Raw genomic sequence first — 23,160 nt, forward strand, 5'->3', positions numbered from 1 at the left:
TATAAAACCATTTTCTCTGTTAAATGCTTTTGTCTCTTGAGACTTCCTTTTATGACAGGTAACTCAGAGAAAAGTAAGGCTTGTCGAACAAAATTCATGAGGTTGGGGCGTATCATAAAACTGAATTTCTGCTCTAGTTTGGGTTTGTAGATGTGTCTCACTGGAGGAGAATGTGGGTATTTTAACAACCATATTAGAGAAAAGATAGGCATTAAAAGTATGACGAAGATAATTTCCCTGTTTTTACCTTAAGGCTTTTCAGTCCAACTTAGGGAACTCTTATCATAATTAAAATCAGGCAGATAAATAAAGTTGCATTTTTGAATTGCATCAGTCTTTTTCATTAATGGAAAAACTACTTCTAGTTGGCTCAACAAGGGGAAACTATAAATAGCCATCCTAGAACAGCCCTGTGATGTGATTATGTCCAGCATCATCAATATCATGGAGCATAGATATATTTTAATTTAATGTTTCCCATCACCACTTATTCCTGCTATGCCCTCTTCCACCTCCACCTCCCCCCCACTTACCCCCTGCAGTCACCACACTGTTGTCCATGAGTTCTCATGGAGCATAGATCTTAATGTTTCTTTCCAGCCTGTCGTTGCACTCAATCCCTTTTATTAAATTGCAACTAATTCATTGAGTTACAATTCTTGCATGTAGTAGATATTAATTAAAATACCATGTATTTTAAGCCATGTTATGATTATATGTAGTAAATACAGAAATATATTGAATTTTGTTAGTTCTTCAGGTGGAAGAAAATTGTATTTTTTTCTGAGTTAAAAACCATTAAATTTTTATTCCTTGATGATTATAGTTTCTTGTAATTCTGGTCCGGTTCCCAATTATGTGAACAAGAAACTTAAATAATAAGTATCTAATCTTATTTAAAATATAAGACTCACTGTCAATAAATGTTTAAGTATTAAGTATTCACTTGTATAACTTATGTACAAGAAATAAAATTGACTCTAAATGGTATTAGTTTGTCTCTTAGCCTGCATTTTAATATGATGTTAATTTCATTCTTTTGTTCCTCTTTAAATTTCAATTACATCTTCTTTATGGGCATTTAATAAGACAGGACATCATTAGATTAAGTGAATCCTTTGGAGTTTTTCCTCCTCTCTAATTTAAACAGGTTTCAATTTACAAAAAAAAAAAAAAAAAATAGAACAGAATGAACTTATATATACTGTTTATAGTTAATATGTTTCCTAATTTTTTAAAGAAACTTTTTTTTAAAATATATTTTATTGATTTTTTACAGAGAGGAAGGGAGAGAGATAGAGAGTTAGAAACATCGATGAGAGAGAAACATCGATCAGCTGCCTCCTGCACATCTCCTACTGGGGATATGCCCGCAACCCAGGTACATGCCCTTGACCGGAATCAAACCTGGGACCTTTCAGTCCGCAGGCCCCCGCTCTATCCACTGAGCCAAACCAGTTTTGGCTTAAAGAAACTTTTTAACAAAATATGATTCTAGGGATATTCACATTTGTTACAAAACAAGACAACAAGCTCCAAATGTGGTCACCTATGCCAAGCTCACATCACCAAATTCAAACTTATAGTTTCAGCCTCTTCCAGAAATGAATCTTAAATCAGGAATCCCCTAGTCAGCACTAGATGGGTAATTGGCCTGATAGACCCCTGCTGTCCCCTAAGAAAAGTGACCTTACCATAGCCGATCTGCTTTTTGCTCAATAACTTCCTTGCTCCTGGTCCCTTCTGCCTCTAAAAGTCCTTCATTTTGTACAGCTCCTGAGAGCTGCTTCTTCTCTGCTACATTGGATGCTGCTTGATTCATGCATCATTGAATAAAGCCAATTAAAGCTTTAAAATTTACTCAGTTGATGCCCTAGCTAGCGGGTTTGGCTCAGTGGATAGAGCCTCGGCCTGCAGACTGAAGGGTTCCAGGTTCGATTCCGGTCAAGGGCACATGCCTGGGTTGCGGGCTCGGTCCCCAGTGGGGGGCATGCAGGAGACGGCCAATCAGTGATTCTCTCCTCATCACTGATATTTCTATGTCTCTCTTCCTCTCCCTTCCTCTCTGAAATCAATAAAAAGTATTTTTTTTAATGTACTCAGTTGAAATTTATTTCCTTATTTTTATTTTATTTTATTTCCCTTGAATGGAATCGAACCCAGGACCCTCCAGTCCACAGGCTGATGCTCTATGCACTGAGCCAAACCAGCTAGGGCTGAAATTTATTTTTTAACACACTTCACCCAAAAATGTATAAAGGGATAATAAATACTGTGGATTGTATTTACTGTACTACTAGTAAATGGCTTAAATGGTTGTTGAAATGATAAGGGATTTTTATTGTTTCATTCTTTTCCCACAGTGGTAAGATTTTATTATTGCAAAGATATTAATGACTTAATCATTTGCCTGTTTCATTTCAAGCAGGATTACCAGCCAATACTGAAACTGAGAGGCATACTACATTTTATTCTTTGCCATCTTCATTGGAACGAACACCTACCAAAATGACAACATCCCAGAAAGTTATGTTTTGTTCTCATGGCAATTCAGCTTTCCAGCCAATAGCATCAAGCTGCAAAATTGTGCCACAGAGCCAGGTTCCTAATCCCGAGTCACCTGGGAAATCCTTCCAGCCCATCACCATGAGCTGCAAGATCGTCTCAGGTATACAGAGGATGTGTGCGAAGTTGATGTGTGTAAAGTTATTGGAATGACAAAACAAAATACTGTGGTTTAAAATAATTTTTTTTAGTTCTAAGCAAGGTTTTTGTTTATTTAACAAGTGAGCTAATCACTTTTGATTAGCAGAACAAAGGTGTCAGGAAACAAAAACAAAAGTCATCTATGTGGAAACAATTTTTGAATGAAGCAAGAAATGAAATTCAGAGAGATCAAATTTTCATCTAGAATCAGCACAGGTAAAATGTTTGCTAGGATTGTGGTTGAACTTAAAGTAGGAATTATGGTTTGTGATTATATATGGAAACCAAAGCAACTGGAACAAGTGTAGAGGCCTTTTAGTTTGGAGTTGAAATATCTTTTATACTCTAACCACATGAGAAAAATTACTCATTTCAATTATTATCAGGAAGGTTGAATTTCCATTGCCTTACAACAATTTCACATTTATATTAGGTAAACTTTTAGTAGGACTATACTTTATGTTTTTGGCCAAACCACCTCAGGAAAGACTGAAAGAGAGTCAGTAAAAGTATGTAGGCACTGGGAGGTTTCTGTATAATACTTAAATGAAGGGGAAGGAGGGAGCCTTTGTTGTTAAAAACAGGAAACTAAGCAGTAATATGATCCAAGTCTTTGAAGTTTATGAGAAGTAAAGAATGTATAATTTTATCTACCAATTAGAAGCACTTTGGAACTTGCTGCTTCAGAGGTAGATGTTGAATGTATAAATTGGTTTGAAGTTTAGAGAAATTGAGGGATGACAAATTCAATCACTAGAAGACAGTAGAGGACGTTTAATGGCACATTGGTACCTTTAGAGCATATTCTGTGGGAACATGACTCTCTGGGTTGTGGCTGTGACATAGTATTGACAGTGACTTTGGTTTTGAGTGGGTGAGTTTCTTATTTTCCTATTGGAAATTAATCCCAAATCAAGACTCCTGGTTCCTAAATCCAATTTATCGCTTACAAATTTCCTCCCTCATTTTAGCGTCTTCAAATGCAGCCTGCCTAAGTTGTTAAGAGATTTATTATCTAGTGATTCAACAGTTTCACACTGTTATGTAAAAGCACTGCTTTTTGAACTTTAATGTGCCTACAGGGGAACTTGTTAAAATAAAGATTTATAGGTATTGGTAGGTCTGGGTAGGACCTCAGAATCCATTGCTAACAGGCTCTCAGATGATGCAGATGCTAATGCTGCTGGTCACCAGATAAGGCTGTAGAGAGTGAAACACACTAGTCCCTGGCCTTAGCTACGCTGAGGCCACTGCTCCTGCTGCTGCTCAGTCCCTGAAATCAACAGTCTCATCCACTTTTCCCAATTTGTCACCTTGGTCCTGGCAGCCCTGCCCTTCTTTCATTATCTTCCAGCATCTTCTTACATGGGTTGAATATATCTATTTTGTTTAGTTTATTTTTTTTCTCTTTTTAATTAATAAAGGTTCCCCCATATCAACGCCAAGTCCATCACCATTGCCTCGAACCCCAACTTCCACTCCAGTCCATGTGAAGCAAGGCACTGCCAGCTCTGTTATTAGTAACCCTTATGTTATCATGGACAAGCCAGGGCAGGTTATTGGAGCCACCACTCCCACTACAGGTGTGTGTTTGATCAATATGTATGCAATCCAAAAGATTTGATCTTTTTTAAAGATGAAATCCTAGTGTCACTTAGTAGCCATATAATGGGAAAATGAAATCTCCATCCATAAACAAGAGGAGGGAATATATAAGAGTAACACTAGTGCTGTTTCTCTGAGGAAGATTTACTCTTGTTGTAAAAGTTGTATTTTTAAAAATATATATCTTTATTGATTTCAGAGAGAGGAAGGGAGAGGGAGAGAAACATCAATGATGAGAGAGAATCATAGATCGGCTGACTCCTGCACAACCCCCACTGGGGATCGAGCCCTCATCGTGGGCATGTGCCCTGACCAGGAATCAAACTGTGACTTCCTGGTTCCTAGGTCGATGCTCAATCACTGAGCCACGCCAACCAGGCAAAAGTTGTATTTTTAAGAATTGACTTACATTTTCTCTTTAGTTTCTAAAGATTAAAAGTGAGCCGTAATTAATTTAAAAAGAGAGAGTTGATTTTATTTCATTTGGAAGACATTCTTTTTGGGCCTGCAAGCAATGTGGTTATTTCTAAATTAAGCTTTAGTTCAAGAATAACTTTGTGAGCAATATGTATTTCACCCCAGTCAAATAAAAAAAGTCATCTTTACTTTTCTGTGAATAAGATAAATTTTGCATCTGGGAGGAAAATTGTACCCTACCATTATAAAAAGAAAACACTAATAGGAAGAATAAGACAGATTTGGATTCACCATGTTTGTCATCATAATCTCATATAACTACAGACTGCTCTTCAGGTTTTTTTTAAGTACTTTCACTAACATTAGTTTAATTGAAGGTAATAAATAGAATATTTAAACACATGCTCCTAAGTGTAAACATTTCTGTAGTTTTTCACTCCTAATTAAGAGAAATGGTAAAAAGAGAAATGAAATAAGAGAGATGATTGTAAGGTAATGAAACCTTTCTTCCCCGTGTGTGTGGGGCCATTTCAGGTAGGTTTTTGGAAAAATTGGTTCCTTTAACAGTGATTGTAATTGTGGAACTCCTTTGAAAAAATGCTACTTTCAGAAATTACCTGAGAGCCTTTTGAATATACTTAGGGATGCCAAGTAGGTGTGCTCTGAGGATACTTAGTTTTAGCAGTCAGCCAAACGTCTTTGCAGACAAGTTTGATAAATGGGTAGGTGACCAAATACCATTTTGGGTCTTGACTTTTTTTTTTTTATAATATATTTTTATTGATTTCAGAGAGGAAGGAAGGAGAGAGAGAGAGAAACATCAGTGATGAGAATCATTGATTGGCTGCTTCCCACACACCTCACACTGGGGATCCAGCCCATAACCCAAGCATGTGCCCTGACCGGGAATCAACTGTGACCTCCTGGTTCATAGGTCGATGCTCAACCACTGAGCCACGTCAGCCGGGCTTGACTTATTTTTGACTGTAGATAATGTAAGTGATTTTTATCAGAGCCTAAAGTCAGTTGTACAGATGGAGTATAAAATGGTTAATGTTGGCAGGATTTTCAAATAGGTATTCCTTCTAGTGAAACTACTTTGAAGGAGCTCGCATTCACTTGAATGTATACATTTTGGCTCATTGTTAAATAATCAATTCCATTATGTTATAGTATCTTTTTATCTTTTATACAGTAAAACTACTTTACTTATTGTACACATTCTTACAAGCTTCTTGTCCCTTTTCAGATTGGTGAAGTGGTCACCTTTGTAGGATGAATCCTTAAGTGTTTCTTCTGTAACAGTTTCAAGGTTGTAGGTTTTCAACCCTTAAAGATGAAAACTAAATAGTGAGGAAAAGGGAAGAGTGGTGGAAAATGCTTTAAAGTTCCATTTCGCAAATTTTATTTTGTTTATACTTAACTTTTAAATCTGCCTTGCTTACAGGAAGTCCTACAAACAAGCTCTCTGCTGCCTCTCAAGCCTCCCAAGGAACAGGTTCCCCTATTCCTAAAATTCACGGAAGTAGTTTTGTAACATCTACTGTCAAGGTAACCTTCTGTTACATTATTGCACTTCGCTAGTTTTAAAGATAGTGTGTTTGAGTTCAACAGTAATTTGTTAGTTGATATTGCAAACTTCATAAAGTAAAACCTTCAGGCTAATAAGTATCTTGAAGATCATCTTACTCCAGACTTCTGTACCTTTCCTTGATCTTTTCCTTGTGTAGAAAATGTTTCTCAACACTTCTGTCAATTGGTAACCCAGTATCTATTTGGAAACTTACTATGGTGAGGCAGCCTATTTTTTGGGTGGAAGGGGGCAGCTTTGTTATATTTTTCCTTCTAAAAATATTCATCTGGCAAAACATCCTTTTTTCCTATATTTGCACCAGCAAGAAGTAAATATATTTTCTTTTCCACATGTCAGCCATTTAGTTACTTGAAAATAATTCCTCTTTCCAAAATTTATTCTTTTATTTTTCAGGGAATAAGTCCTTTGAAATTTGGAATTCCAAATGTTATCTGACTTATTCAGATCAAAGTGCTAGCTATCTGTTCACTGTTTGGCAAAGACAATTCTTGCTGTTTGGTTAATTATTCAACTTATTTGTCATTGTCATGACTGTCTTAAGGCAAGAGTTTTTGAGGTATAAACTCCTGTGAGGATTGCCAAGAATTCAAAGATCATCTCTTACATGATTAAGTGTAAGAATTTAATGGTGATGATATTGAATTGTTTCCTGGTCCAGGGCAAGGTTTTTCTCTAAATTCAGTGTAATGTGTGAGCACTGTGTTTACACGAATGTCTGCATTGTAATAATTTTGTTTCTTGCCCCTAACATTTATTTATAACAAATTGACTCTGATATTTGCATTTTGCGTTTGAGAATTGGAGACACATGACAGTATTTTAAATGTTGACTTTTGCTGTTTTTACAGTTGCTATTTATTCAAGTTCTTTTTGTTGTTTTGTTTTTTAAATGTTTATTGAAAAATTTCCATGTCCTGGGTATTTATTCTGAGTACAGACAACAAGTCAAGTTGTGAGTATTATAAAAAGGATATGCTGAAGCACTGACTGCTGTTTCATTCATTTATTTAGTGCCTAGGCTCTAGGGAGAGAAAAGAAACAAAACATAGCGCCTGTCCTTTACTAGCGTACCATTTGGCAGGAGACTAGACCCAGAATCCAGTGAGTTGACCAAATATGAGAGGTAGTATGATAGGCATCTTCTAGTATACAGTGGGGCACAAATGAGTAGCTTCCTGCCAAGTTACTAGCCTTGCTTTGCATTTGGTTTCCTTTTTAAATATATTTTTATCGATTTCAGAGAGGAAGGGAGAGGGAGAAAGAGAGAGAAACATCAGTGATGAGAGGGTATCATTGATTGGCTGCCTCCTGCATGCCCCTCATTGGGGATTGAGCCCTCAACCCGGGCATGTGCCCTGACCGGGATTCGAACCGTGACCTCCTGGTTTATAGGTCAATGCTCAACCACTGAGCCACACCGGCCAGGCGCATGTGGTTTCTAAAATAATATTAAAATGCAGGTGTTGAGGCTTAGAAGACCCCAAAGAGTTTTGGGCTTTTTGTTTTGGTTTGGTTTTTGGTTGTTTATCGTGCTAGAGAATGTTACAGATTTGTATTAAATATGACTATAAAGTATCTAAAGTCACTCGTTTTATCTTAATTGTACAATATGTATTTTTACATTCACAGCAGGAGGATTCTTTGTTTGCATCTATGCCACCTCTTTGCCCAATTGGGAGTCACCCTAAGGTTCAAAGCCCCAAACCTATAACTGGAGGACTTGGAGCTTTCACAAAAGTGAGTATTTTTTCAGGGATCATCCTGCAAGTCAGTATGGTCTTACGTAGTCTCTTTTGTGGCATGTTGGAGTTGGTTGACACTACCTCACAGCATGTAACTTTTTAATCAGCCTCAGTTCTGGGGCCAGATCCTATTTTGGAGTCATGCTTCGGTTTATTCAGTGGTGTCCACAGGGCAGCCCTTGGAGCCCAGGGAGGTGGCAACTTCAAAGAGCACGGTGTGTTTCTCTCTGCTGCCAGTGTGCCAGTATCTAAAACAAACGAGTAGGTTGAGTTTGCAGATACACAGGATCAAATCCAGATCCTGCTTTGTCCCTTTAGTAGCTGTTATGGGCTACCTTTAAGCCGTGGTTTTACTCTTCTGGTGGAGCCATTCTTTACAGACCAGGCTTCATTAATTTATTCATTCCTGTGAACAGAATAGATTTAGATATTAGTAGCTCTTTTCTTGGGATGTTTATTCAGTATCATTATCATATTTGTTGCAAGGTAATCATCAAACAGGAACCTGGCGACGCCTCTCACGTGCCCACAACTGGAGCTGCCAGCCAGTCACCACTCCCCCAGTATGTGACTGTGAAAGGGGGTCACATGATAGCTGTGTCCCCTCAAAAACAGGTCATAGCTGCTGGAGAAGGGACTGCCCAATCACCAAAGATTCAGCCCTCCAAGGTTTGTGTTGGGTAGGGATGGGGAGGTAACAGGTATGGCCATTCTTTGTCTAAATAATTGACAAGTGCTGAAAAGATACAGGGTGACAGGGTTGCTGATGCCAGAAAAGCCTGTAGATGAAAGCCCCACACTGGAAAAGCAAGTTAGTCAACGTGCAGTCCATCTGCTCTTTAACCATTGACCAGGGCAGGGCATGTCTTATAGAGGGTCCTGGAACAGCCAGGCACAGGGCACAACGTCATCTCTGGCAGTGAGGGTGATTGACTTCCTGAGCACAGCTTTCCACAGGATTCAGTCTAAAGTGGGTAACCAACAGGACCAAGGTCTAGTTTTACTTCATTATTTCTGATAGGAGAGTGCATAGTTTATACCTCTGATGTCCACGCTGTGTGATCTGTTTAATAATTCTTGGCTCTTTGGAGAGTTTCCTTTCTTTACAATTTGGAGGTGTGGGCAATTATGTGTTGGGAGAACTGTAAAATTGCACATAGATTCATGTTTTATAGCTAATAAGTAACAGGATTTGAACCCAAGTCTGTTGACTCCAAGACTCCTTATTCCAGAACTAATTAAAATTTGCGAGACATAACCTAAACATGCTTTTAGAACATCCAGAATTAAATTATCTCACTTTTAGGGCAGATATATTCTAAAGCTCTTGAGAATATTATGTGAAGTGTTTGCTTTTCAACTTGAGAGCCAGGCTGTCTAGGGAGAGTGAATTGTTTTAGAGGAATACTTTAAAGTAGAAAAAGGTTTTAGATATTTTGGTTAGACTACATAGCTACAGAGGGATCAAGATAAAAATTTATAGTGTTGCCCAGCCGGCGAGGCTCAGTGGTTGAGCATTGACCTATGAACCAGGAGGCCACACTTGGATTTCCAGTCACATGCCAGGGTTTCAGGCTCAGTCCCCAGTGTGTGGCCTGCAGGAGGCAGACAATCAATGATTCTCTCTCATTGATGTTTCTATCTCTTACTCCCTCTCCATCTTGGAAATCAATAAAAATATTTTTTTTAAAAAAAATTTATAGTGTTACATAAGTGGCTCTAAAATCTGTAAGAGTCCGTTACCTACTTTCCCAAACTTACCTGGTCATAAGAATCGTCTGCTGATTTAAAAACATAAACGCATAGGCCCCTATCTCAAACTTACTGAATCAGAATCTTCCTGGGGGCCTTGGGAATCTGGATTTTTAAAAAGCTCCCCTACTGACTCACGATTAGGCAAAGTTAGGAACCACTGAGCTGCAGCATCAAATTTGACTTTGTGGCTTCCATAGCCCGAATCACTAAGACAGGTGCCTCAGTTGCATCCTAATCTCCCTCTGTTGTTTGGTCAGGGACAGCATTTTGTCAGTGTTCTTAAGTGAGCAAATTATTGCCATGAGGACTCCCTACTCAGATACTTCCTATATGTCCTTCAAAATCTATTTTACTTCACCTGGAGATGTATGGTATTACTGATTTAGGTTTTTGAATTAATACAGCATTTCTGTTTATGCTCAGGATAAATTAGTGGATTTTGCAAATCCACTTATCCAGTAATGCTCTACTGGTTTTTTTGTCACATTGCCACCTACCTAATGGCAATGACAACTGAGGGAGTGGATGGGTTTGTGCTAGAATACTCTGAATAAAGTTTAAGGGCACCTGAAAAGAAAGCCACATAAGAATGTGAAAGAACTGCAAAGGAGCAGTAGGAACATGAGGAAAGACATCACTCTTCATCCAGGAAATTTAAGTCATGCTTTGGACTTGAGATCAGGAGCTATCTGCAAGTACACCCTGGTTATTGCTGAAGTGCATTTGTAGAAACTGCTGGAAAACAGAAGGGTGAACCAAATGGTGTTGTTTTACCTTCAATACAACTTCAGCACAATAAAAACACAGCATATCATATTCATGAGAGTAGAGAGAAGTACTGCTTTTGACATGCAAGGAGACAAGAATTAGTGGGTTCATGTGGGAGTTAAGCAGTATAGATAGTAAAAAAGCATATACAGAATCTTGCTGACATGCAAAGGTCGGTAAAGGTCGCAGGAAAGGCAGAAATAGAAACATTGCATCAAAATGATCCTATCTAATAAAAGAGAAACATGGTAATTAGCCGTACCTCTGCTACCCTTCCCATTGGCTAATCAGGGTGATATGCAAATTAACTGCCAGCCAAGATGGCGGCCGGCAGCCAGGCAGCTTGAAGCGAACATGAGGCTTGCTTGCTTCAGTGACGGAGGACTCCAACGTTCCCCGCCTGCCGCTGCCGGCCTCTGAGCTTGCAGTTTGAAACATTGTTACAAATATAGAAGCTAAACAAAACCCCAGAAACCTGCTTTCAGCCAGCCGGGATCTCAGAGCTGGAGTTGAAACAGTGTTTGGATTATAGAACCCAAACAAACCAGATACCTGCTTTCAGCAGCGGAGGCCTCAGAGCTGGAGCCAAGCCTCAGAGCTAAAGCTGGCCCAGAATAAAAATTTTTAAAAAAAGGAAAAAAGAAGTGGTTGGGAGCTTCAGTCACCCGCCAGCCTGAAAACAGCCCTCAGCCCCTCACCCAGATTGGCCAGGCACCCCAGTGGGGACCCCCACCCTGAAGGGTGTGTGACCAGCTGCAAACAGCCATCATCCCCTCATCCAGGCTGGCCAGGCACCCCAGTGGGGAGCCCCACCCTGATCCAGGACACCCTTCAGGGCAAACCAGCCGGCCCCCACCTGTGCACCAGGCTTCTATCCTATATAGTAAAAGGGTAATATGCCACCTAGCACCAGATCAGCGGAGCCACGAGCACTCCTGGCACCGGGATCAGCATGACAGGGGGCAGCGCCCAAACCCCCTGATCCTCCTGCGGCTCTGTGTGTGACAGGGGGCGGGGCCACAACCTCCCTATCCGCCCTGCTCTGTTTGTGACAGGGGAAGGCACCCCAACCCCTTGATCAGCCCTGCTCTGTGCCTGATAGGGTGGAGCTCCCCAACCCCCTGATCGCCCTGCGGCTCTGTGTGTGACAGGGTGTGGCGCCCCAACCCCCTGATTGGCCCTGCTCTGTGTGTGACAGGTTGCGGTGCCCCAACACGCCCCCACGGGCCCTGCTCTGTGTGTGACGGGGTAGAGCCATAACCTCCCCATCAGCCCTGCCCTGAGTGTGACAGTGGCGGTGCCCCAACCCCCTGATCAGCCCTGCTCTGTGGGTGATAGAGGGTGGCGCCCCAACCCCCCTCCCCCATGGGCCCTGCCCTGAGTGTGACAGGGTGTGGCGCCCCAATCCCCTGATCCGCCCTGCTCTGTGTGTGACAGGGGGCGGTGCCCCAACTCCCCTGATCCGCCCTGCTCTGTGTGTGACAGGGGGCGGTGCCCCAACTCCCCGATTGGCCCTACTCTGTGAGTGACAGGGGGGAGCTCCTCAACCCCCTGATGGGCCCTGCTCTGTGCGTGACAGGGGGGAGCTCCCCAAACCCCTGATCCGCCCTGCTCTGTGTGTGATGGGGGGAGCTTCCCAACCCTCTGATCGACCCTGCTCTGTGCGTGACAGGGGGGAGCTCCCCAACCCCCTGATGGGCCCTGCTCTGTGAGTGACAGGGGGCAGCGCCCCAACCCCCTGATTGGCCCTGCTTTGTGGTTGACGGGGTGGCGCCACAACCTCCCCATCGACCCTGCCTTGAGTGTGACAGGGGGCAGTGCCCCAACCCCCCAATTGGCCCTACCCTGAGAGTGACTGAGGGTGGCATCGCAACCTCCCAATCCGCCCTGCTCTGTGCATGACAGGGGGTGGCGCCCCAACTTCCCAATCAGCCCTGCTCTGAGCCCGAACAGGGGCTCCACCTAGGGATTGGGCCTGCCCTCTGCCACCTGGGAGCAGGCCTAAGCCAGCAGGTCATTATCTCCCAAGGGGTCCCAGACTGCGAGAGGGTACAGGCCGGGCTGAGGGACCCCCCCCCCCCGCCCCGAGTGCACAAATTTTTGTGCACCAGGCCTCTAGTCTATATAATAAAAGCCTAAGCAACCATTACGGCAGAACAACCAGTCACTATGATGTGCACTGACCACCACGGGGCAGACGCTCAATGCAGGAGCTGCCCCCTGGTGGTCAGTGTGCTCCCACGGGGAGCGCTGCTCAGCCAGAAGCGGGGCTCACGGCTGGTGAGCGCAGCAGCGGTGGCAGCAGGAGCAACAAATTGAGCTGTAAGGAGCAGCGAGCAGGAGGGCAGTAAGGAGCAAGGGGTCCCAGACCTCCCCTCGCAACCCAGTGCACAAATATTGTGCACCGGGCCTCTAGTATATTTATAACAATACAGAACAAATGGTGTCTGCCTTGTAAAACTAGAAGGAAATTAGGAATATAGAGAAGGTTTTAGGCCAAAATGTTGTATTGTTTAAAAAAAAAAGGCAAAGCTAATTTGGGGTTATAGTGTCCTACTTAAGAGCCTTCCTTGTGGTGTCCACAGACCGCTGTGTGTAGGGTTCCCACCAATAGAATGCCAGACTTAACTCATTCTTGGTTATTTTAGAACAGAGGAGGAGCTGTTATCCTGGGAGTGCTATGCTCCTAGTGCAGTCAGTGGTTCTCAACCTGTGGGTCGCGACCCCTTTCTTGGTCAAATGACCCTTTCACAGGGGTCGCCTAAGACCATCCTGCATTTCAGATATTTACATTACGATTCGTAACAGTAGCAACATTACAGTTATGAAGTAGCAACGGAAATAATTTTATGGTTGGGTCACAACATGAGGAACTGTATTTAAAGGGCCAGAAGGTTGAGAACCACTGTCCTAGTGGATAAGCTTGGCTAATAAAAACTGTCCTCCTGTGGCCAACTTAGGATACCATGTTTTATTTGGCTCTGGGAGAGATTGTGTCATGTCCTGGAAATTTTGAAGCAATTGAATGTAAGGATAGAGATTGGCACATGGAGGGAAAAGCAAGTCATATGCATGGAATTTGGGGGAAGAAATTAAAATAGGTCCCATATGTGTGTATTGTTTTCTTTAAGAACTTTGCTTTCTTTAGGAACATGAAAATAGATTATGTATAATTTAACTTATGCAATAGGTTATTAAATTTGATATATTTAAGAAATGTGCCCTAGCCGGTTTTGCTCAGTGGATAGAGCATCGGCCTGCGGACCAAAGGGTCCCAGGTTTGATTCCAGTCAAGGGCACATGCCTGGGTTGCGGGCTCGGTCCAACATGTGCAGGAGGCAGCCAATCAATGATTCCCTCTCATCATTGATGTTTCTATCTCTCTCTTCCTCTCCCTTCCTCTCTGAAATCAATAAAAATATATTAAAAAAAAAAAAAAGAAATGTGTAGACTTGTCTTAGGAAAAAAAGTTCAACTGCTGTACCCAAGATATCAAAAATTAGACTTACGTAAGTTTATTTCTATCATACATAAAGGACCAGTGGGCAGCTCTGAATTGATTCCACAGTCATCAAGAATCTAGACTTCTATTTAGTTGCTCTGTCATTCTCAAAATTTGATTTTCTTTTTTTTTTTTTAAATATTTTTTATTGATTTTTTACAGAGAGGAAGGGAGAGAGCTAGAAACATCGATGAGAGAGAAACATCGATCAGCTGCCTCCTGCACACCCCCCACTGGGGATGTGCCCGCAACCCAGGTACATGCCCTTGACTGGAATCGAACCCGGGACCTTTCAGTCCGCAGGCCGATGCTCTATCCACTGAGCCAAACCGGTTTCGGCATCAAAATTTGATTTTCATCTTGTGGCCTACGAGAGCTACTTCATCTCAAGCTACCATATTCACATTTCTGGCCAGTAGGGGGAGAGAAGAGGAAGGGCGGAGGGGAGAAGCATAACCCAAAGGTTGCACTTATCACTTCTGTTCATGTGCTTTTAGCCAGAAATCAGATGACAGACCTACTTGTTCGGGGGCTGGGAGCTATAGTCAGTATTCTATGTGACTGTATCCCTAGCTGAATATTGGGGCCTCTATGAGAGAGAAAACAGAATGAATATTGAGGTTCAACTGGCAGTTTCTGCTTTACACCAAAAATATTTTTCTACTATTAGAAACTTTTTTTTAATGAATGCACAGAAAACTTTTTTATTAGTAAGAAGAGTTTTTATATCTCCACATCTCTAGGGGGAATGACTTTCCCAGCTCTGTTGCAGCCACAGCAACTCCATTGCCTGCAGAATGAGGGTGGTAGTCAGAATAAAGAGATTTGGGTAATCCTAAGGGATTGGTTCAACCATGCCAGGATAGCTGGGAGAATTTCTCTTCATTTTAGGTTAACTTGCTTTTTTAAAAATTGGTTCTTTCTTTTGTTTCTTCCTTCTTTCCTTCCCTCCTCTCTAAACTTACATAAAAGTGGAGAGACTATTATAATGAATCCCATGTGCCCGTTATCCAATTTCAACAATTATCAGAATTTTTGCTAATCTTCTAGAACATTTTAAAACAGACATCAGATGTTACATACTTTAATTTCTCTCTAACAATCTAGGGTTTAAGATCAAAGTCCTCTGCCCTGGACAAATGCTGATGACATTGACAAATGCTAAAGACATTGACAAATGCTTGTCCTGTGGCTCTTTTCTCTCCATCTGTGGAGTTTCACTAACACTTTCTTTAATTAGTGAGTGCCATGGTTAGCTTGGCATTTCGTAAACTTATTCTCGTTTATGCCTCGGAATCTTATGAGGTAAATATTATAGATGAGGTGTCTAAAGCTAAACCTCAAAGAGGTTAAATAACTTACCCAGCTACTAACTGAGGAAACAAAACTGGGGAAATAGGTGTGACTGTTTAGAAAAACCTGTCCTCTATATCATTGGTTCTCAACCTTGGCTGCACATTAGAATTACCTGGGAATCTTTTTAAAATCCTGATTTTTGGGCCTCATCCTCCGGAAATTCTGTTTCTTTGTTACTAATGTTGTGGCCTCACCCCATAACAAAGAAACAGAATTTCCGGAGGATGAGGCCCAGAAATCAGGATTTTAAAAAGATTCCCAGCCGAAACCGGTTTGGCTCAGTGGATAGAGCGTCGGCCTGTGGACTGAAAGGTCCCGGGTTCGATTCCGGTCAAGGGCATGTACCTGGATTGCGGGCATATCCCCAGTGGGAGGTGTGCAGGAGGCAGCTGATCGATGTTTCTCTCTCATCGATGTTTCTAACTCTCTATCTCTCTACCTTCCTCTCTGTAAAAAATCAATAAAATATATTTTAAAAAATAATAATAAATAAATAAATAAAAAGATTCCCAGGTGATTCTAATGTGCAGCCAAGGCTGAGAACCACTGCTCTATATTATACTGTGGTTCATATCAGGTGATTAAGGGACCATTTTCTTTTTCTGGGGGAGGAGGGGGTTTGTTTGTTTGTTTTGTTAATTTTCACCTGAGGATATTTTTCCATTAATTTTTAGAGAGAGTGGAAGGGAGGGGTAGAGACAGAGAGAGAGAGAACATTGATGTGAGAGAGACACATTGATTGGCTGCCTCCCACACATGCCCCAACCAGGGCTGGAGATCGAGCCTGAAACTGAAGTACATGCCCTTGACCGGAATAGAACCCGGATCCTTCAGTCTGAGGGCCAACGCTCTATCCCCTGAGCCAAACCGGCTAGTTTGGGACCATTTTCTTTACATCAGTCATATTGTCCAAGCACATGGCAAGTGCATTTCTCTATATTTACATTCTTTGAAAAGAAACCATGTATGATTTAGTAATTATTTAACTTAAAAATCCCATTCATCAGTTGTGTTTGGTTTATCATTTTGTCCCATCTCTTAAGTAATACTATTTTTTATATATATTTTATTGATTTTTCACAGAGAGGAAGGGAGAGGGATAGAGAGGAAGGGAGAGGGATAGAGAGTTAGAAACATCGATGAGAGAGAAACATCGATCAGCTGCCGCCTGCACACCCCCCACCGGGGATGTGCCCGCAACCAAGGTACATGCCCTTGACCAGAATGGAACCCGGGACCCTTGAGTCCGCAGGCCAGCACTCTATCCACTGAGCTAAACCAGTCAGGGCTTAAGTAATACCATTATTTTTTAATGTAGAAATATTCTAAGAATCTTTAGAATTCTTTAAAATAGAGAATAATGTAGTCATTACTCACATATCCTCCACCCTAAATTAAATGTTCATATTTAATTTAAATCATTTTTTCTCCAAATAAAACATGATTGATAAAGGTGAAGTCCACTTTCTTCTTTCCAAAAGCAACACTATCATGAATTTGAATGTGTAGTTTCTCAGTCCATACTTTTATTATGTAAAAACACATAGCTATAAATAACATGTAATGTTTGTGTGTTTGAAGATTTACATAAAAGATACAGTTGACCCTTGAACAAATAGGTTTCAACCGCACAGGTCCACGTATTCACACATTTTTTTCAAGAAATACCTGTACTGTTTGATCTGTGGTTGGGAGTCCACAGATGCAGAGGGCTGACTGTATCCTTTGAGCTACACTATTTTATATGGGGGACTTGAGCATCTGTGGATTTTGGTATCTGCAGGGGTTCCTGAAACCAGCCCCTATAGATAGTGAGGGATACCTGATACAGTTAAGTTTTGGTGGAGACAAAAGTTATACTTGGATTTTTTTTTTTTACTGTGGGGGTAATGGTATCCCAGATGCCTATGTTCAGGGGCCAACTATATTCTTAAAAGTAAAATTGCTACAACATGTATGTTGTATTTATGTGAATTCTCAGTTTTATTAGATATGCCAGTACCTCTCTGATGGCTGTACAGATATACTTAAATAAGCAGTGAACAAAAGCTCCTGTTTCTTCATATCCTCCAGCCAATTCTTTTTTTTTTTTTTAATATATTTTATTGATTTTTTACAGAGAGGAAGGGAGAGGGATAGAGAGTTAGAAACATCGATGAGAGAGAAACATCGATCAGCTGCCTCCTGCACACCCCCCACTGGGGATGTGCCCACAACCAAGGTACATGCCCATGATCGGAATCGAACCCGTGACCCCTCAGTCCGCAGGCCGACACTCTATCCACTGAGCCAAACCGGTCAGGGCCTCCAGTTAATTCTTGGTGTTATCAGACTTTTAAAATTTTCCCCTCCAATCTGATGGGTAAAAGTACTTTCTATTTTCTTTTTTGCCTTTTGAAGGCAGATCTTTTGCCATTCTTGTAAAAATGTTTTCATGTAGATTCTGGTGAGAAGGTCTTTTTATGAAATAAATTGTGTTTTCTAATTGATCATCCTACTGTTTTGTCTTAAAAGAGCTCTGAAGTATTTTCTCACTTTGAAAGAGTTCACTCTATAGTATTTCCAGAACCAGATATTTCTAATGTTCATAATTTGGGTATTGGGTCTTTTTTAAAAAAGTCATTTAAATATTCTTTTTGTTTACACTTTTCCATTTTTAACCAAATGTCTATCTTTAGGAAAGATTAGAAGTATATAGAAAGAGATGGCTTCTTAAAAATCAGTTGAAAGAAAAAAAATCAGTTGGAAGAGGTGACATCATTGTTAGGAAGGAGTTCTAGAGATAAAGAAATAATAGTTTCAGATAGAGGTAATATAGAAGGGGTTACGGAAGAGGTGATATTTGCCCTAGCCAGTTTGGTTCAGTGGATAAAGCATTGACCTGCAGACTGAAGGGTCCAGGTTCAATTCTGGTCAAGGGCACATACCCGGGTAGCAGGCTCGATCCCCAGTAGGGAGCATGGAGGAGACAACTGATCAGTGATTCTCTCTCATTATTGATGTTTCTATCTCTCTCTCCCCCTCTCCCTTCCTCTCTGAAATCAATAAAAATATATTTTTAAAAAAAAAATATATATATATAGGGTTATTTAAAAAAATGAAGAGGTGATATTTACATTTTCATAGTGGAGTTTATAGTTCATATATCAGGACGTTTATTGCACAGTTTTTCATAATGTAAAGTTTAGAATTACCTAAATATCTGTGCAGTTATGAAATGTTTACATACATTATGGTATATCAATTCTATTATATTATTACTTGGTTATCTAAAAATGTATTTAAAAAACAACTGCTAAAGGCTTGTGATATGATGAAGAATTAAAAATTATATGTGTGATCCTAATCTGATTTAAAATAAATATTAAAAAGAATTAGAAGTAAATTCACATTTTATTTATTTAACTTTTGTTTTTCTCCGAAAAATCACAGTTCAGGTAGGGCCAGTGTAACTTATTGAAGCTTACTGCTGTTTATTAAGGGAAATTCTAACCAATGGTTCAGTGGCAACAATTTTTTTAAAGGGCCATGGTTCTTTGACATAATTAGTAGTATGTAGAAGTAAATTAAGACCAATCTAGAATAATCTTTGTGGAATAATGTACATGAAAAATGCTAATAAACAGTGTTTTAGGGTTACAAAATAACTGAATATTTTGCAGTTTACAATGCTTCCAGGTATTTTAAATAAAGATGAAAAATTAAAAAAAAAAAAAGTAAATTCACAAAAATATTGAGAGGGTTTTTTTCTGAATGAGTAGGATTTTTTCTTACACTTCTGTATTGTCTATGAAAACACATATTTGTATAATTAAAACAACTAATAGTAGCAGGGGTTAAGAGAAAAATTATAACCTCTTATTGTAATAATTTCCAAATTGTAAGAGATATTGCTGTTCGCATCTATCATAGGTTGCCTTGCTACGTTGGGTTAGACCCCAAGTACTGTATGTAGAACAGTGCTTTGTTCTTTGCTAGTACACAGTGACTATTCTGTTCCAAGTGCTCTCGAAGGACTTTGAGAAGGAGCACTGCTGGACTTTCCTCTGTTTTGAACAGGTTGTTGGGGTGCCAGTTGGGTCTACTTTACCTTCAACAGTGAAACAGGCTGTGGCAATCAGTGGTGGCCAAATCCTCGTAGCCAAGGCCAGCTCTACCGTTGCCAAGGCAGTTGGTCCAAAGCAAGTTGTGACCCAAGGAGTTGCCAAAGCAATTGTGAGTGGAGGTGGAGGAACCATTGTCGCTCAGCCAGTGCAAACCTTAACCAAGGCCCAGGTCACTGCTGCTGGCCCTCAGAAGAGTGGATCCCAGGGTTCAGGTAACTAATACTGTTTGGGGGTACTCAGCAGCAGTGCCTACCAAAGTGTTCTTTGCTAGTGATTTTATTTGGTATTTGGTTCTGTCTAGAAAACCTAGTAAGGTGTGTGTGTGTGTGTGTGTGTAAGCAGTAATAATAAAAATACAGCTTGTTTCTTATGATACTGCCTTTAGGTTTGAAGAATAATTCTCATTTGTCCTCATTTCCACTTTGGGTTGTATTTCATACTTAAAACTTTGTTCAGTCATTGCAGCATTTTGAAATAGTAAACATTTGAATGTGTCCTAGGCTTTGAGGTGTTGTTTCAGTGAAGGCATGATATTTAAGAACATCTGCCTTTAAAGCATTGTGTATCTGAGAAACAAACTTTAGTTTACTTTTTGTTACCTCTTTTTAATAAGTATTTTATTCTGTGTTTTAATTTTAGAGTCGGTATTGCCCTAAGTTCCATTTTATCTTGTCTTTCTTCTCTTTTTCTTCTTTATCATTTTAGTAATGGCAACGTTGCAGCTACCAGCCACTAACTTGGCCAACTTGGCAAATTTGCCACCTGGCACTAAACTTTACCTTACAACAAACAGCAAGAACCCTTCAGGAAAAGGAAAACTGCTGCTCATCCCTCAAGGAGCCATCCTGCGAGCCACCAACAGTGCTAGTTAGTCCATCATTAACTCGTTTGGTTCTTGGGTCTCTGGGTATGTTCATCTCATCCACCTGAGGCTCAGTTTTTACCTGTTTCAGGAAGCATTTCCATAGCTTTGGTGGCATAATGGTAGTATTAGCCCAAATGCACTTAAAACATGTGCATAATTTAACAAGAATTGGCTTTAAGTAATCATAGTCTTACAAGGTGGCACTATTATTTTGGGCTTATCTACTCAGAGTTTGGGATCAGGGCCGGATTACACTGAAGAGGTATGGCTCTTGAGGCTGTGCTGGGAGAAAGCTGTCTGTGTGAACTGTAGATGAAGAAAGGTCTTCCTTTCAGAGGTAACTGACAACAGGTGATACCTGGGGAGAAGTTCTATACTTCCAGTAGCTGGAACCTATTTCTATTTTAAAGGAGACAGGAATAGGACTTAGATGAAGAGTCTCCACTTGCCATTGTTCAGATATGCTGCTTAAGTGTGCTAGGTTTGGAGATGGAAAGAGAAATACTGGTTCAGCCTAAATATATGTCTTAAAGCCCCAAGGAATTAAGTGGCGTATCAGACTTATATAAACTGCTTTGACATACAGAGAAAAACAATTTGAGTAGTGTTGTAAAGGGAAAGGTCAAAGGGAATACTTCCCTCTGAATCAGAAATACAATTAGTACAGCATTCAAGTTCATTAGAAATTAGCCACTCCTGCCAAAATGCAATGTGTGTAAGCTAATCACTATTTTGTTTATTGTGTCTAATGGGTGATTTCCAGTCTCTTTACCTGGTATTTTTTTCTTCATACCCAATTTTTTTCTTTATTCCAGAATTCATCAGTTACTTAGATGTTAGTTAATGTACAGTATGTTACCCAAAGGGAAGTAAAAAGAGTCTATAGGCTTTAAAGTGGAATTTGAAGAGCTAAAAAGAATGGGACCCTGCCCTAGCCAGTTTGGCTTAGTGGATAGAGCGTCAGCCTGGGAACTGAAATGTCCCAGGTTCAATTCCGGTCAAGGGCACCTGCCCAGGTAGTGGGCTCGATCCCCAGTGGGGGACTTGCAGGAGGCAGCCGATCCATGATTCTCTCTCATCGTGGATGTTTCTCTCTCTCTCTCTCTCTCTCTCTTCCTTCCTCTCTAAAATCAATAAAAATATATTAAAAAAAAAAAAAAGAATGGGACCCTGAAGTCATCATAAATATGAAGAAAGTCTTAATGTTTTCCAGGGGGATAGAAGGAGTACTGTAAAATCACACTAAATTCTAGCAGTTCCACTGAAATTGAATCAGATGCCAAAAAGTTTGGAAGCATGTCAGTGAGTATATGGAAGTGTTGATTAAAATCAATCAGTGGTTGAGCATCAACCCATGAACCAGGAGGTCACAGTTAGATTTCTAATCCGGGCACATGCTCAGGTTGCTGGCTCAGTCCCCTGTAGGGGGCGTGCAGAAGGCAGCCAATTGATGATTCTCATTGTTGATGTTTCTATCTCTCCCTTTCTCTCTGAAATCAGTAATATATTTTTAAAAAATAGTTGGTTAGAAAATGTCAGTATCAGACTTTCTCATGCTCTTCCACAACTAAGTCAAAACAGTTGTCAAAAGTAAGTTATTCATTGTACTCAGAGCTGTACTAGTCAAATGTCATGCAGTTGAAAGTAAATAGATGTCACTCTTCAGTTCTAGGAAGTCCTCACTCTTGTCAGAGAAAGAAGAAGAAAAATAGGGAAGGGAGGGAATGGTGCTGTAAAGGAAATATCTCTGGGCTCACCTGTTTTTCTGTTAAGCTTCTTGATACTTTTTGTAATGTTGCTGTCATTCATTGTATTTGCAGACCTACAGTCCAGCTCAGCTGCCAGTAGTGCTGGTGGTGCTGGAGGCAGCGGCAGTGGAGGTGGCAGCAGTGGCAGTGGAGGAGGGGGAGGAACAGGAGGAGCCCAAAGCCCCGCTGGGCCTGGAGGGATATCCCAGCACCTGACCTACACATCTTACATCCTCAAGCAAACGCCTCAGGTCTGCTCATTATGACTGGTGTCTTTTAAACCATTCTGTTATTTAATAACTGCTTTTAGCTATACTGGATTTTCCAATACAGCTCTGGGATCAGGAGTCAAAAACTGACATTTTAGCTGTGTTGTAAATCTATATTATCCTATATAATAAAAGGCTGATAATGTAAATTGTCCCCTCGGGAGTTCCACTGACCAGGAGTTCGACTGCTCACTATGACGTGCGCTGACCACCAGGGGACAGCGCAGAAGGAAGGACGGCCCCAGCCAGTAGCTGGCAGTTGAAGGAAGGAAGGCCCCAATTGGCCGTAATTGCCGGCCAGGCCTAGGGACCCTACCTGTGCACGAATTTCATGCACCAGGCCCTTAGTTTGTTATAAATGTTACAAATCTATATTTTGTTTTGAGAGAAGAGGGGGTAGAGATTCAGAAAGACTTAAGTAACTTATTCAAGGCTTCTCTGCTAAGCCAGTGCAGGCTTTGGATTTAAACCCAGATCTTTCTGACACAAAGAAAGATTTTCACTCTGCTAATGCTTCCCAAATCCATGAGGTAATAAACAGTCTTAATGTGCAGTTCAAAATGTTCTCTCAGAAAGGAGTAACCAAAGAGATGCTATCAGACTGTGGTATTTGGAGTTAGGTTGGATTCAAGATGAGGACCGGGTTTCTGCCTTCTTCCCCTTGTCACAACGTCTTGGCTCTCCTCTAAGGAAAGTAGTGGAATTTTAATTCCAGACTTTTTTTTTG

The 23,160-nt window shown here is 40.8% G+C and overlaps 1 protein-coding gene across 10 annotated transcripts in view; it reads left to right on the plus strand.

Moving 5' to 3' along the window:
- The window catches only part of YEATS2 (YEATS domain containing 2), a 103,625-nt gene that overhangs the window by 55,069 nt on the left and 25,396 nt on the right, over nucleotides 1-23,160 (plus strand). For 5 of the 10 annotated variants that reach the window (XM_059687175.1, XM_059687168.1, XM_059687172.1 and 2 more), the window contains 8 exons: nucleotides 2,426-2,668; nucleotides 4,131-4,289; nucleotides 6,176-6,279; nucleotides 7,952-8,059; nucleotides 8,551-8,733; nucleotides 19,505-19,763; nucleotides 20,257-20,418; nucleotides 22,237-22,415. In XM_059687175.1, the coding sequence (XP_059543158.1) occupies nucleotides 2,426-2,668; nucleotides 4,131-4,289; nucleotides 6,176-6,279; nucleotides 7,952-8,059; nucleotides 8,551-8,733; nucleotides 19,505-19,763; nucleotides 20,257-20,418; nucleotides 22,237-22,415 (1,397 nt within the window). The remainder of the gene's footprint in view (nucleotides 1-2,425; nucleotides 2,669-4,130; nucleotides 4,290-6,175; nucleotides 6,280-7,951; nucleotides 8,060-8,550; nucleotides 8,734-19,504; nucleotides 19,764-20,256; nucleotides 20,419-22,236; nucleotides 22,416-23,160) is intronic. The other 5 variants (XM_059687170.1, XM_059687171.1, XM_059687174.1 and 2 more) reach the window with 3 other exon arrangements.

This window comes from Myotis daubentonii, chromosome 3, assembly GCF_963259705.1.
Source record: "Myotis daubentonii chromosome 3, mMyoDau2.1, whole genome shotgun sequence".
NCBI classification, from domain to species: domain Eukaryota; kingdom Metazoa; phylum Chordata; class Mammalia; order Chiroptera; family Vespertilionidae; genus Myotis; species Myotis daubentonii.